This window comes from Schistocerca piceifrons, chromosome 4 (genome assembly GCF_021461385.2).
Source record: "Schistocerca piceifrons isolate TAMUIC-IGC-003096 chromosome 4, iqSchPice1.1, whole genome shotgun sequence".
Classification (NCBI taxonomy): Eukaryota; Metazoa; Arthropoda; class Insecta; order Orthoptera; family Acrididae; genus Schistocerca; species Schistocerca piceifrons.
In genome coordinates this window covers 148,843,482-148,860,083 of record NC_060141.1, presented here as the reverse complement: position 1 = coordinate 148,860,083, position 16,602 = coordinate 148,843,482, and the positions used below count along the sequence as shown (strand labels likewise).

Here is a 16,602-nt window from a genome sequence, read left to right as displayed (position 1 = left end):
AGCAGACACACACAGCTGGTGGGAGAGACTATTTTCTAAGCGTCTTTACATGCTTGCTGTGTGCTCATAATTGAAAAGAATACTACAAACACTGCCCCACACATCTGTGCAAAGCTTCATTGGATTTTCACTGTGCTTTCCATTTCATGGCCAATCGGACCTTACTTTCTGAATTACCCTCGTATATCTACGAGGGTCACTCCAAAAGAAATGCACACTATTTTTGTAAAAATACAGTTTTCATTCTGCATTTGTGAAAGTTTTTCAGCGTGTAGATACATCCTTCTTGCTTGTTTTCAAACTTAGTTCATCCTGTTCCCGTGAGTGGCGCTGTCACAGCATGTCTTCAAGATGGTCGCTACACTTGACATTCATTAGAAGCAACGTGCGGTCATAGAATTCCTGTGCTGTAAAAACGAGACAGTGGGAAACATCCACAAGAGATTGAAAAAGGTGTATGGAGATGCTGCTGTCGATCACAGTACATTCAGTTGGTGGGCAAGCAGGCTACGGGATGAAAGCGGGCACGGAAATATTGAGGATTGTCCTCGCAGAGGCAGGCCTCATACTGCACTCACTCCAGACAATGTGCAGAGAGTTAACAAATTGGTGACTGCTGACAGACACATATGTGACGACACTGAAGAAACTTCAAGCTTGACTGAGTCGTGTTCAGCCGCATCAGCAAAAGCAGGATGTTTTTCTGTTGCACGACAATGCACGGCCACATGTCAGTCAAAAAACCATGGAAGCGAGCACAAAACTTGGATGGACAATACTGAAACACCCGCCTTACAGTCCTGACTAGGCTCCATGTGACTATCATTTCTTTGGGAAACTGAAAGACTCTCTTCGTGGAACAAGGTTTGAAGATGATGACTCCCTTGCGCATGCTGCCAAACAGTGGCTCCAACAGGTTGGTCCAGAATTTTACCGTGCGGGTATACAGGCACTGGTTCCAAGATGACATAAAGCAGTTGAGAGGGATGGAAATTATGTGTTGAAATGAGAATATTGTTCCTAAAGGATGTATCTACACACTGTAAAACTTTCAAACATATAGAATAAAAGATGGATAAAAAAAAATTGTGTGCATTTCTTTTGGAGTGACCCCCGTATATATAAAACAATGCACAGTATTACCAAAGTGGTAATACAAAAATTCATATTAAGTTTACATATGAAGAAATTTTACAACTGTAAACATGAATATAAGTGCTATCAGTCATGTCAAAATATGCATCAGGATTGAAATAATACAATGAAAAAGTTAACTGTTTTACAACTATCAAGCACCATAAGAAGTTTCATTTGTATTTACACCTAATTTGGAAATTCACTAGGCAAAAATCTGTACAAGAAACAAGAAGACATCTGAAATGTAACAGCCTAGTTCAGATTTAACTTTAACATACCGACTTATTCGATTTATCAGACACATTGTATCTGAAAGTAAATAAGTACAGGAATAAAGTCTGTGACATGCTTACAGATCGTTTTTCCTTCCACTCCTCAAACTGTAGACGTTGCTGCTCAAAATGAGTGCACTCTTCATGCTGAGTTAAGCCATTGCGTCGATACCTCATCAACTCGCTGATGCGTAGTCTAAGTTCTCTCTCCCTCTGAAGGTTGTTTAGGAAGTGCTCATGTTCTTGAGCAGTATGAAACTGAGTGAAAACCCTCATACGATCCTGGAATTCCCTAGAACAATTGGACACTTTACATCAATCTATATGAAGATACACTGAATTTTAGAACATAACAATTGTACACACATTATGGGTACCATCTATCTAGCTGCCTACAACTGTATTGTCTTATATCTGTACAGATAATCACAATGCATTAAAATGTATAAATTCAGGTAACTAAATGCTGCCATTTATCATTGCAGTTTCACGTTACATCTATTTAGTCTTCACAGAAGGTTACTACGCCCAAGAGAATCCTTAATTATGTCTTAGTGAGGAATTAGGTTGGTTGGTTGGTTGGATAGTGGGATTGAAGGGACCAGACTGCTAGGGCCATCGGTTCCCTTTTCCGAAACCTTCAAACACACACAAAGAATAAAAACTAACAATGGAGACGACAAGAGACAACACAGGACAAAAAAAGACTCAAACAGAGACCAGACAAGAGGAATTAAAATCACACAAAGTGTGACAGTGGATGGCCGACCATAGAGATAAAAAAAGGAAAAGCCAACCACCAAGAAACACACTAAAAAACTCAGTCTAAAGTCGTAGGCCAATGGCCAGATTCAACACAAAATAAAGACAAACACTTAGATCAAGTGATAATAGCCCCCTGCACAAATAAAACGCAAAACTAAGTCTGCCATGGCAGTGTCATCCGTTAAAAGTGCAGGGAGCGTATCAGGCACCGCAAACGTCTGCCTGAGCGCAGTTAAAAGGGGACAGGTCAACAAAATGTGGACCACCGTCAAAGCGGATCCGCAGCGACATAGAGGTGGGTCCTCACAGCACAATAAGTGGCTCTGCATCATCCGGGTGTGCCCAATGCGCAGCCTGCAGAGGACAACAGACTCCTTGCGAGAGACCAGCAAGGAGGAGCGCCACGCACCGGTAGCCTCATTGATGACCCAAAGTTTGTTGGGTGAAGGGAGGGAGCGCCATTCTTCACCCCAGGTGCGAAGTAACTTCTGCCGTAAAACGGATCTGAGGTCATTCTCCAAAAGACCAATTGATAAGGCTGGTGCATCGGCAGCCTGCTTGGCCAGCATGTCAACACGTTCATTTCCTGGGATGCCAACATGACCAGTGTCCACACAAACACCAAAGAGCGGCCGCAACGGGGAAGAGTATGGAGCGACTCCTGGATAGCCATCACCAGACGAGAGCGAGGGAAACACTGGTCGATAGCTCGTAAACCGCTCAGGGAGTCGCTACAGATAACAAAGGACTCACCTGAGCAGGAGTGGATATACTCTAGGGCACGAAAGATGGCGACCAGCTCAGCAGTGAAAATGCTGCAGCCAGCCGGCAATGAGTGTTGTTCGTAATGGTCCCCTAGAGTGAGAGCATAACCGACACAACCAGCACCCATCGAACTGTCAGCATAAACAACACCAGAGCCTTGATACGTGGCAAGGGTAGAAAGAAAGCGGCGGCGGAAGGCCTCAGGAGGGACTGAGTCCTTCGGGCCCTGTGCCAAATCGAGCTGAAGGCATGGGCGGGGCACACACCATGGGGGAGTACGCAGAGGGGCCCAGTAAGGAGGTGGAAGAGGGAAAACCCCAAGCCGGAGAGAAGCTCTCTGACACGGACTGCGATCGTACAGCCCAACCGGGGCCGACGTTCTGGGAGATAGACGACCAACTGAGGGAACAGGAGATGATAATTAGGATGCCCGGGCAAGCTACAAATGTGTGTAGCATAAGCAACCAGTAAACACTGGCGCCGTAACCGCAGCGGAGGGACACCTGCCTCCACAAGTATGCTGTTCACAGGGCTGATCCGGAAAGATCCAGTGGCAAGTTGGATCCCACTGTGAAGGATGGGGTCCAGCACCTGCAACGCAGAAGGGGATGCTGAACCATAAGTTAGGCTCCCATAATCCAGACGGGACTGAATTAACGCCTGGTAGAGCCGTAAGAGGGTAGATCGCTCGGCTCCCCAGCTGGTATGTCTCAAGCATCGCAGAGCATTAAGATGCCGCCAACACATCTGTTTAAGCTGCGGAATGTGAGGGAACCAAGTCAACCGCGCATCAAAAACCACACCCAAAAACCGATGGGTCTCCATCACAGCAAGAGGTTTTCCGACAAGATAAAGTCATGGCTTAGGGTGAACAATGCGTCGCTGGCAGAAATGCAGGTCTTGGCAGCTGAAAACTGGAAGCCTTGCACTACAGCCCAAGATTGCGCCTTGCGGATAGCACCCTGCAGCTGACGTTCAGCAGCTGCAATGCCAATGGAGCTATAGTAGAGGCAGAAGTCATCAGCATACAAGCATGCTGAGAGACACGTTCCCACTGCCGCAGCGAGCCCATTAATTGCAATTAAAAACAGGCAGACACTTAAGACAGATCCCTGCGGTACCCCGTTCTCCTGAACTCATGGGGAACTATGGGATGCCGAAACTTGCACACAGAAGGTACGATGTGACAGAAAATTTCGTATGAATATTGGCAGCGGACCCCAAAGACCCCAACCATGAAGCCTAGAGAGGATGTGATGCCGCCATGTCGTATCATATGCCTTCCGCATGTCAAAAAAGACAGCGACGAGGAGCTGACAGTGGGCAAAGGCCGTACGGATGGCAGATTCCAGGCTCACCAGATTATTGGTGGCAAAGTGGCCCTTACGGAACCCACCCTGAGACAGGGCCAGAAGGCCCCGAGACTCGAGTACCCAACTCAGCCGCCGGCTCACCAAGCATTCAAGCAACTTGCAAATAACATTGGTGAGGCTAATGGGGCGGTAGCTGTCCACCTCCAGTGGGTTCTTGCCAGGTTTTAGAACGGGGGTGACGATGCTTTCCCGCCATTGCAACGGGAACTCACCCTCGACCCAGATACGGTCGTAAAGGTCTAGGAGGCGTCACTGGCAGTCCGCCGAGAGGTGTTTGAGCATCTGACAGTGGATGCGATCTGGCCCGGGAGCTGTATCAGGGCAAGCAGCTAGGCCACTTTGGAATTCCCACTCACTGAACGGAACATTGTAGGATGCAGGGTGGCGCATGTGAAATGAAAGGCTCCGACATTCCAACCGCTCTTTCAGGGAGCAGAAGGCCTGTGGGTAATTTGCAGAAGCAGAACTCAGAGCAAAATGCTCTGCCAAGCAGTTTGCGATTATGTTGGAGTCAGTACAAACTGCTCAATTCAGTGAGAGCACAGGGACACTGACAGGGGTCTGATAGCCATAGAGGTGCCAAATCTTGGCCCAAACCTGCGATGAGAGATATGGAGGCCAATGGTGGACACATACTTTTCCCAGCACTCCTGTTGTGTTGGTGAATGATGCGGCAGGCCCACGCATGCAGCTGTTTAAAGGCGATTAGGTGTTCTAATGAGGGATGTCGCTTCTGACGCTGGAGCGCTCGCCGGTGATATTTAATCGACTCAGCGATCTCAGGCGACCACCAAGGCACAGTCCTCTCCCGAGGAGACCCAGAAGAACGGGGAACGGCAGATTCTGCGGCAGTAACAAATGCTGGTGGTGACCCGAGTGAACCACCACATCAACGGCTTCATTGGAAAGAGGCTCAATAGTGACAATGGAAGAGAACAAGTCCCAGTCAGCCTTATTCATATCACATCTGCAAGGACGCCCAGAAGAGTGACACTGTGGCAGTGACAGAAAGATCGGAAAGTGGTCACTACCATATAAGTCATCGTGCACACTCCACTGGACAGACGGTAAGAGGCTAGGGCTGCAGATCGAAAGGTCGATGGTTGAGTATGTGCCATGCGCCACACTGAAATATGTGAAGGCACCATCATTTAAAATGGAAAGGTCGAGCTGTGCCAACACATGCTCAATGGTGCTGACTCTGCCCGTTGCCACTGATCCACCCCACAGGGGGTTATGGGCATTGAAGTCACCCAGTAACAGATTAGGTGGCGGCAATTGGGCTATGAGCGCAGCCAGGACATGCTGTGAGACATCACCATCTGGTGGAAGATACAGACTGCAGACACTGACAGCCTGAGTCGTCCACACCCGAACAGCAACAGCCTCTAAAGGTGTTTGTAAAGGGACAGACTCGCTGTGAAGAGTGTGAAGGACGTAGATGCAGACGCCACCAGATACCCTCTCATAAGCTGCCAGTTTCCTATAGTAGCCCCGATAGCCACAGAGGGAGGGGGTTCACATCGCTGGGAACCAAGATTCTTGAAGAGCAATGCAGAAGAAAGGGTGAAGGCTGAGAAGTTGTCTGAGCTCAGCAAGATGGTGAAAGAAACCGCTACAGTTCCACTGGAGGATGACATTGTCCATGGCCGAGAAAGGCGTGAAGGGACTGAGGAGGCAAATTACGTTGCTGGGTCACCTGCTGCCACCGACTGAGTACCGACAGGAGCAACATCCATCACGTCCGAGGGACCGGAGAGATCGAGGTCCTCAGCGGATGCAAGAATCTCCACCTCATACTCAGACGCAGAGCTTGTAGGTAGCGGTGGAGTAGGTGCCACCGCAGGTTCCTTGGTCTTAGGGGTCTTCAATTTCGCTTTCTCGCGCAGTTCCCTCAGTTGCCCTTGCCGGGAGGGCTTTTCAGAGTCAGTCTCCGGGACCAAAGAGGATCGCGAAGCTGCTGTGCTGCTGGTAGGAACCTGGGAAAGGAGTGACCCAAGGGATCCCTTCCGAGCAAGAGAAGCCGAAGAAGACTTACACTTCTCCAGCTTAGACGTGGGGACTGGTGTCCCCGGTGGTTGATGGGGTGCTGCTCCCGAGGTACGTGGTGCGGGAGCAACAGAGAGAGAAGTGGCCCCCACCATCAAGGGGCAGGTGTGGTCCTCTGGCTCTGAGAGCTGACGGTATGTGGTGCAGCTATGGGAACTGTAGCAGGAGTGACAGTGGCGGCATAAGATGACGTCATGCGTACTGGATGAAGTTGTTCAAATTTCCACTTAGCCTCAGTGTAGGTCAGTCAATCTAGGGTCTTGTATTCCACTATTTTCCGTTCCTTCTGGAGAATCTTACAGTCCGGCAAGGGGGAGGGTGCTCTCTGCAGTTGACACAGATGGGTGGCGGGGCACATGGAGTATCAGGACGGGATGGACGACCACAATCACAACATATGAGGCTGGAAGTACAGCAGGAAGACATATGGCCGAACTTCCAACACTTGAAGCACCGCATCGGGGGAGGGATATATGACTTGACATCACAACGGTAGACCATCACCTTGACCTTCTCAGGTAATGCGTCACCCTTGAAGGCCAAGATGAAGGCACCGGTGGACGCCGCCAGACGAAATGGACACCTCATCGCTCTAAGTTGGCACACAGCTCGTCATCGGACTGTAAAAGAAGATCTCTGTGGAAAACAATGCCCTGGGCCATATTTAAGCTTTCATGGGGGGGTGATGGTAACAGAAACATCCCCCAGCTTCGTACAAGTGAGTAAGGCTCGTGACTGAGTAGAGGATGCTGTTTTTATCAAGACTGACCCTGACCACATTTTGGACAAGCCCTGCACCTCCCCGAACTTGTCCTCTAAATGCTCGACAAAGAACTGAGGCTTCAGAGACACAAAGTAGTCCCTGTCAGCTCTGGTACAGATGAGATACCAGGGCGAATACGTTTCACTGTCATTCATAGCCTTTCGTTCCTCCCATGGTGTGGCCAGGGAGGGGACAATTTGGGGTCATATACGTTAGCTTTAAAGTGAGCCCTCGAACTGCTGGCGGCTGGCCACCAGCTAGAGAAGATGTGCCACGTTTCATTGCGGGTCATCCGCCCTGATGCCAGCTACTCCGACCAAGGGCCCTCCCCACGGGCGCCACCCAGCCTCAGCTAGGGCCACCTGGCAGGATGGCCATTGCCGGGAGTCCCGATGCCCCAGGGAGACGTGGGGAGTCAACAGCGCAGGCATCAGCAGAGCGATCCCTGTGTTGTCAGGGGGCTACAACCAACAGGGTACATGGCGGCCCCACCACAACGGACTGGCTATCGTGCTGGATATTAGGTGACAAGGAGTCCATGGTCATCGCCTGTGCAGAAAGTGACACTGCACATTGCATGGTGGAAAGTGCACACAGAAACATATCCGTGCCCAAGGGATGGAGAGCGGGCAGGACTGCAATGCAACGACAAATAAGCTGGTGAAAGATCCCAACGCACGATGGACACAATGCACCAAGTAAGGCGCCCTTCCCCAATTGGCTCACTCTTCAGAATAATTTTGAGATATGTAGGTCAAACCCGACAGGGCCATCACATAAGGGTCGAAACGTTTGAGACTCCTTTCAGTCGTCTCTTACGACAGACAGGAATACCACAGACCTATTCTTACCCCCGAACCCGGAGTGGGTGAGGAATTAGGGGGCTGAGCAGTGTAAATCTTGATATCCAACCAAGACTGGCATGCTATGCAGCTGTTTGTACTCACAGCGTATACGTTTTGATAGATGCTTGCACTCATACAAAGACACTACTAAATGACAGTACCGACTTGAGGTATCTGACAGCGCATGATCAGCAAAGAAATTAGTAACGTTGATCGCATGCTTTGATATGCAGGCACACTCAGATGATGGTTGAGACTACTGAGAACACGAGTACACTGAGATTTAGCACTGTCCACATGTCCAGCTAAACTCTTTGAATGCACGAAGTTAGTGTGCCATGGGTTGGACTGTCAGAGACCCAACAGTAAGTGTGAGTTCCTGGGTCATCAGCAGTGTAGTGTGGGTGTAAGAATATTGGGAGTTGTGAACTGAAGGAACCCAGACTTGAGTTACGGTTAATTTTATACAATTTTCCACATTACTCACTCCTTGTGCAGCAAGTGATGCATGAAAGTGTTTAAAATTCACGAAATCCAAGTTCTATCTGTGGAAAGGAATTACCATACCTATTTTTTCCAAGAATACATTGATAGCCATATGCAGAATAACTTCAAAAGGACAGAGAAAAGCCTCAGACTATGCGGATATACGATTCTTGTCTTACAAAGAGTGGGATGAGGGAAGGCACATGGGCAAGGCCTACTGAAAAGCAATTGGACAATACTGGCAAGTACATACAGTCTATTCACAAAAAAAAGAAAAAATTCTGACTGGGGAGGGGTGCAGAGGAAGGAAGGAGTGTCCTCTCCCTGCACACTGTCTGCTGCCAAGGGGAGAGGGGCAGTGAGGAGACCTGAGCTGCGATTATACCAAGCAGTGTTGGCTCAACACTCGCACTCACATGTTCGTTTATGCTCCAAGTGGTGCTGAGGCTGCAATCTACTAGCCACCATACCAGCTGTCAACTGCTACACATTGCACATCTATGAAAGTAAAAGTTGGCAGAGGGACATAACGAAAGCATACAGGATCGTAAAATCGAAATTGATAGTTTCATGTTGAGTAATGGTGCTTTTTGCTACTAATTCTGCATCAGTTCGCTTCTTGAATTTTACCTCTTTTTGCCAGGTGTTTCAAGTGATTTCCCAAGCTATCTGCGTAAAATTTCTGAACTCTTCTCACAACACAGAAACTTGCTTCTATGTACATCACTGTTTGTCTCATCGGCTGTGAGGAAGAGTGTGAAGCAACTCTTTATTTTCATTCTCCTACTCTCAACATCCAGTGACATTATCAAGTACTTTTCTTGCTCCACTCTGTATGGCTCTAACATTTCCTCTACACCAAGAAGTGTAAAGTGTATCTGGCATTGCCCATAATGGGTCAGGAACCACTTTGTCACTGATCCACAGACATATTAATGTGCGACACAGCAACACAGCACAACAGTCACTTTGACATGGCTACACACATGAGGTTTCATATTAGATCACAGGTTGGCAGCACCCAGACACATGATCAGGCCAAAGTAGAACAACTTCTGCTGATTCAGAAATCCAGAGCCCTCATTCTTCTCTTTTTTTAACAGACAGTACAATAATCTCAGCCCACAAGTCTGACTACAGACAGGGTGGCCACTCTGTGTCTGACTAAATTTCCCTGATTTTCCCGGGACTTCTCCAGGGTTTTACTATAATTTTTTTTTTTTTTTTTTTCCCAAATAGCCTTTTTAGGGATGGAAACTGAACATTAAGCATGCTTTAAATGTTCAGTATTTTTCTTGACTTTTTTTTTTTAATCTGCTTTTATACAGTGTCTATAATTAATGTTCCCATTTCAGAATACTGTAGAAGGAGAACCACCACTCAGAATGGCGTCAAATTTGAATATCATATTACGACGTGAGGAAGACAATAACATCATGGAACAAAAAAATTTAACGAAAATTGTTCCAATAAATGGCACTGTAAGTGTCTTAACATAGATGGGGTCAGCTACAAATTACAGATGAACTGTAATACAATGGCTATGGTTTGAGTTCGGTAGTCAACAGCTGTGGCACTGTTAGTTATGCAAGCTCATCCACCACAGCAAGGTTGTGTCACATCAGATGGGAAAAGTTGTCATGGGGTCAAGGACTGCTTACAAAGCAAAATGACATCTGTTTATAATTGTTACCGCACTAGTGTAAGACATGTACAACATGCTGTCCACTGTTTTCTGCCAAAAGCTGAAGTTGAGAAATGGTGTGTTCCACAACAGACTGGAGTGCCTGGGGGGCCACACACAGTGTGTGTTGCGCAATGCGTACCTACAGTTCAGCTACGTTCATAATGGGAGCACTAAGCACAGCATCTTTCCGAAAACCACACAGCCATAAGTCACACAGATTAAGATAGGTTAAGATAGGTGATCCAGTTGGTCAGGCTGTAGGGAAATGACAGCTAATAATTCAAACATCTTCAAAATGATTCTGCAGCAACCATTCAGTTGCTGTGCAATTCGCAGGTGAGCGTCACCTTGCATAAAAATGATCCTACCAACATCCACGTCCTTGAAAGATGGGAATGATGATGGTGCGCAAAAGACTCATAGTGTTTACCAGTGAAGGTACAGGTAACAGGACTCACACGACTCGTCTCTCCAAAAAAATACAGTTCTAAGATAAACAATGTGTCTGTCCACTGACTGTTCAATGGCCATTTATTTTTCACTTCCATGTGAGCAAGAAATTCCAGAGCTAACATCTGTCTTGCTGGCAGGTCAGCAGGCAGCAACTCCTAAAAATGAGTGATTCTGTATGGATATCAATGCATTATGTTTCGTTGGATGCACTGTGCTCACAGGCATGTCCAACGTTCGGGCGGGGCACTTCCCCACGCACTGCACGTTTGCAGACTACCACTCAACACCTCTGCAATGCTGTGACCATATTTTCGACAGACGTCAGATCAACTGCTTTCCTCCCTCTGCCACACTTAAAAAGAACATGTCTTTTAAAATTTGGTAATCATTTTCTCCAGACCCTTGGTAGACATTGGACCAATGCCTTCTGTCATACACATGAGAGTCCGAAACCTCTGCAGTGCAACTGGCACATAGTCACCATTCTTCTAAAACAGCTTCACAAGTGGTGCAGTATCCTTCCCAAAGACAGTGATGTTGGGCACCTTGGATGCAAACTGAGGAACAGCTGTGTGCCACGAATCTGTTGGTGTGCATGTCGTCTTTCTACGGCATTTTGAAACTGGAACTTTAATTATGGACACTATTGAAAATATCTAACACAGGTGCAGCTCGTGGTTTCTATACTTGGGAAGGCTGTGGCATTTATCGATCAGAGCCAACATGGACCTAGTGTTACGCTACAGATTAGTCTGACATAAACAACTAAGAATTCAGGGGGAGGGGGGTGGGCAGATCACACTCTACCCATAATTTTACGTACTGTATCTTCTATAATCAGGTATTAAATATCATTAGAAGCTAACTTCGAGTTAAAATCTGAAGTTAGTGTTTTTATACGTCATCATTAAATTTTCTGTCACTTTGCAGCAAATCATATGAAAAGACGTGTTTCGGAGAGATCTTTAATGCGATGAATCTTAACTTTGCGGCTGCTTAATATTTTTGGTGTTTTCAGTTCTAAACTTAAGGTGTTCATTGTGGTTTACCCCCAAAGCTCTAAGTTTATGAGTTCGCATGACGATACTGTGATGCTTTGGTGATGTCACAGGTCTTGTGCTGTGATTGGGTGGCATGAGCAATCCGTGCAACTGCCATATTTCCCTCATAAATTGATTCCAGGAGTTCATTTTGAATTGTCTTCGATAGGCCTAAGAAAACACGGTTTTCTGATTTCTCAATGTGCTGCTTCAAGATGCAGTCCAGTTGTGGCATCAGACTGACTAATATATCTTCTGGTAAACCTTCCGGGATGTAATGTCGTGGTCCATGAAACTCTTCAGCTCCTAACATTTCGTCCAGAGTTGCGCTGGTCATCTTTAGAGGGGTGTTTCTCCTCCGGTGAGTCTTGCCGACTGACGGGTCAGGCGTCTGAGAGCGACTTATATATCGTAGAAAGTGGGCGTGACCAGAATTACACATGATATGCAGAGATAATCTTTGTCAGAGATAAAACTTAACTATCGATCGTAATCTCGCCACAGAATTGCTAGACAGTTTTATCCATGACGAGATTACGATCGATAGTTAAGTTTTATCTCTGACAAAGATTATCTCTGCATATCATGTGTAACTCTGGTCACGCACACTTTCTACGATGTATAAGTCGCTCTCAGACGCCCGACTCGTCAGTCGGCAAGACTCACCGGAGGAGAAACACCCCTCTGAAGATGTCCAGTGCAGCTCTGGACGAAACGTTAGGAGCTGAAGAGTTTCATGGACCACGACCTTACATCCCGGAAGGTTTACCAGAAGATATGTCATCCGGTCGTGAAAGCCTTCATACTATGATCAGACTGACTAATACTCGAAAAATTCCTGGGTTTTTGGAATCTTCTGTTTCGTCATGGCCCCTTAAGGCAAGCTTGAATTTGCCGCAAAATTTAATACAGTCTATCAGTTTACCCAGAAGATGCCGATTTTTTGATACATTTTCATTATATATCTCTATATTACGGCGGTAAGCACTGTCTAATTGGCAAATAATGTCCACTTTCCCTAGCATTGAAAACTCAATGAAACCATTTAAATATTTTTCACTGGAATTATGTTTTTTCACCTTTGCGTGAAAATTCTTTAAGTCAGTGATACCAGTTTCAGTCCAGGCACTATCAGTACTATTTGCAAGAAGACAGGTGAAACAGAAAAATGCATTTTTCACTTCACAACCACACAACTGCATCGTACATTGCTCTATTAAAACTGTGTTTGTATCCTTGCCTAGATTTCCATTGTTTCTGTTCTTGATTGATTGTTAGAGCTGGTCTGGGTGCACCAAGTTCTTTCACTTTCATCCTATGGCCGTGTTCCGGTTTTTACCTATTAAATTGCACACTGAATTCATACTGTGATCGTTTCACACTCGCGGTATTTGCAGATACTTACAAGCAAGTAAAATTCACTAAAATCTTGCAAAATACACTCCGAAAAAGAAACTTGCTAATATCACACGGTATCAACAAAAGCAGTCACCATCAGCAAGCAAGGAAAGTAAAGTAACGGGACAAATTTCGCGCGCTTTGTCCTCTAATCACTTATGAAACTCTCGTTAGATGGCAATACTGTTATGTTGCTGTAGTGTAGTGCACTCTGGCAGGATATTTGCAAACTTATTCTAAATGTGGATAAAATATCCAATGGCAGAAACAAAACAACTACGTAAAACATTATCAAAACAATAATACTAAACATCGATTAATGACGCATCGAAGTGTAGTAGAGATGTGCAGAGACAGAGATTGGATAGCAAAGTTTCGGCCTCTCTACATTCCTTTATTACATAGACAGTGGAACGTGAAAAACATGTGGTGGTTGGTATGACACCCTTAGGCTGCAAGCTCTGAGCCTTCGGGTCGCCCATAAAGAGCAGTACTATGTTGAAGCCACGCCCCCAAACCGCTACTACATGCAGCTTATGGACGTTCCAAGGCGCAGCCTAAACACTACTAACCGTATGGAAAACATCTATCAATACAAACAGTTCCAAAAACGTTGACCGTCGTTATTTTAATCGGGATGGGAAATATGCAAAATTCGTCCTGATAATTTAAATTATGTAATACGTTCTTGCGAAATTTACTTTAACATATATTTTGGAGCGGCTCCGCCTCAGAGCCTTTAATTACGAGCCGCGCCTGATCTAACATATTCAGGCAAATTCACATTTCAATGTACCACCAAATGGCAATGCAGAATGTAGTAGAATGGATAAACTACAACATAGTAGACAAGAACCCCCCATGAACCATGGACCTTGCCGTTGGTGGGGAGGCTTGCGTGCCTCAGCGATACAGGGGTATCTGTTGAGAGGCCAGACAAACATGTGGTTCCTGAAGAGGGGCAGCAGCCTTTTCAGTAGTTGCAGGGGCAACAGTCTGGATGACTGACTGATCTGGCCTTTTAACATTAACCAAAACGGCCTTGCTGTGCTGGTACTGCGAACAGCTGAAAGCAAGGGGAAACTACAGCCGTAATTTTTCCCGAGGACATGCAGCTTTACTGCATGATTAAATGATGATGGCGCCCTCTTGGGTAAAATATTCCAGAGGTAAAATAGTCCCCCATTCGGATCTCCGGGTGGGGACTACTCAAGAGAACGTCATTATCAGGAGAAAGAAAACTGGCGTTCTACGGATCGGAGCGTGGAATGTCAGATCCCTTAATCGGGCAGGTAGGTTAGAAAATTTAAAAAGGGAAATGGATAGGTTAAAGTTAGATATAGTGGGAATTAGTGAAGTTCAGTAGCAGGAGGAACAAGACTTTTGGTCAGGTGAATACAGGCTTATAAATACAAAATCAAATAGGGGTAATGCAGGAGTAGGTTTAATAATGAATAAAAAAATAGGAGTGCGGGTTAGCTACTACAAACAGCATAGTGAACGCATTATTGTGGCCAAGATAGACACAAAGCCCATGCCTACTACAGTAGTACAAGTTTATATGCCAACTAGCTCTGCAGATGATGAAGAAATAGATGAAATGTATGACGAGATAAAAGAAATTATACAGGTAGTGAAGGGAGACGATAATTTAATAGTCATGGGTGACTGGAATTCGTCAGTAGGAAAAGGGAGAGAAGGAAACGTAGTAGGTGAATATGGATTGGGGGGAAGGAATGAGAGAGGAAGCCGCCTTGTAGAATTTTGCACAGAGCATAACTTAATCATAGCTAACACTTGGTTCAAGAATCATAAAAGAAGGTTGTATACCTGGAAGAATCCTGGAGATACTAAAAGGTATCAGATAGATGATAATGGTAAGACAGAGATTTAGGAACCAGGTTTTAAATTGTAAGACATTTCCTGGGGCAGATGTGGATTCTGACCACAATCTATTGGTTATGAACTGCAGATTGAAACTGAAGAAACTGCAAAAAGGTGGGAATTTAAGGAGATGGGACCTGGATAAACTGAAAGAACCAGAGGTTGTACAGAGTTTCAGGGAGAGCATAAGGGAACAATTGACAGGAATGGGGGAAAGAAATACAGTACAAGAAGAATGGGTAGCTCTGAGGGATGAAGCAGTGAAGGCAGCAGACGATCAAGTAGGTAAAAAGACGAGGGCTAATAGCAATCCTTGGGTAACAGAAGAAATATTGAATTTAATTGATGAAAGGAGAAAATATAAAAATGTAGTAAATGAAGCAGGCAAAAAGGAATACAAACGTCTCAAAAATGATATCGACAGGAAGCGCAAAATGGCTAAGCAGGGATGGCTAGAGGACAAATGTAAGGATGTAGAGGTTTGTCTCACTAGGGGTAAGATAGATACTGCCTACAGGAAAATTAAAGAGACCTTTGGAGAGAAGAGAACCACTTGTATGAATATCAAGAGCTCAGATGGCAACCCAGTTCTAAGCAAAGAAGGGAAGGCAGAAAGGTGGAAGGAGTATATAGAGGGTTTATACAAGGGCGATGTACTTGAGGACAATATTATGGAAATGGAAAAGGATGTAGATGAAGACGAAATGGGAGATAACATACTGCGTGAAGAGTTTGACAGAGCACTGAAAGACCTGAGTCGAAACAAGGCCCCGGGAGTAGACAACATTCCATTAGAACTACTGATGGCCTCGGGAGAGCCAGTCATGACAAAACTCTACCATCTGGTGAGCAAGATGTATGAGACAGGCGAAATACCCTCAGACTTCAAGAAGAATATAATAATTCCAATGCCAAAGAAAGCAGGTGTTGACATATGTGAAAATTACCGAACTATCAGTTTAATAAGTCATAGCTGCAAAATATTAACGCGAATTCTTTACAGACGAATGGAAAAACTGGTAGAAGCCGACCTCGGGGAAGATCAGTTTGGATTCCGTAGAAATGTTGGAACACGTGAGGCAATACTGACCTTACGACTTATCTTAGAAGAAAGATTAAGAAAAGGCAAACCTACGTTTCTAGCATTTGTAGACTTAGAGAAAGCTTTTGACAATGTTAACTGGAATACTCTCTTTCAAATTCTGAAGGTGGCAGGGGTAAAATACAGGGAGCGAAAGGCTATTTACAATTTGTACAGAAACCAGATGGCAGTTATAAGAGTCGAGGGGCATGAAAGGGAAGCAGTGGTTGGGAAAGGAGTGAGACAGGGTTGTAGCCTTTCCCCGATGTTATTCAATCTGTATATTGGGCAAGCAGTAAAGGAAACAATAGAAACATTCGGAGTAGGTATTAAAATTAATGGAGAAGAAGTAAAAACTTTGAGGTTCGCCGATGACATTGTAAATCTGTCAGAGACAGCAAAGGACTTGGAAGAGTAGTTGAATGGAATGGACAGTGTCTTGAAAGGAGGATATAAGATGAACATCAACAAAAGCAAAACAAGGATAATGGAATGTACTCAAATTAAATCGGGTGATGCTGAGGGAATTAGATTAGGAAATGGAACAGTTAAAGTAGTAAAGGAGTTTTGCTATTTAGGGAGCAAAATAACTGATGATGGTCGA

General features: G+C 45.4%; 1 protein-coding gene across 3 annotated transcripts in view; it reads right to left on the bottom strand.

Annotated features, from left to right (window-relative positions):
- LOC124794869 (transcriptional adapter 2B-like) overlaps positions 1 to 16,602 on the bottom strand; it is a 109,545-nt gene that overhangs the window by 68,060 nt on the left and 24,883 nt on the right. For all 3 annotated transcript variants that reach the window (XR_007016621.1, XR_007016622.1, XM_047258548.1), the window contains exon 8: positions 1,491 to 1,701. Coding sequence is in view for 1 of the 3 variants with exons in the window: in XM_047258548.1 (XP_047114504.1) it covers positions 1,491 to 1,701 (211 nt within the window). In the remaining 2 variants the exon portion in view is untranslated. The remainder of the gene's footprint in view (positions 1 to 1,490; positions 1,702 to 16,602) is intronic.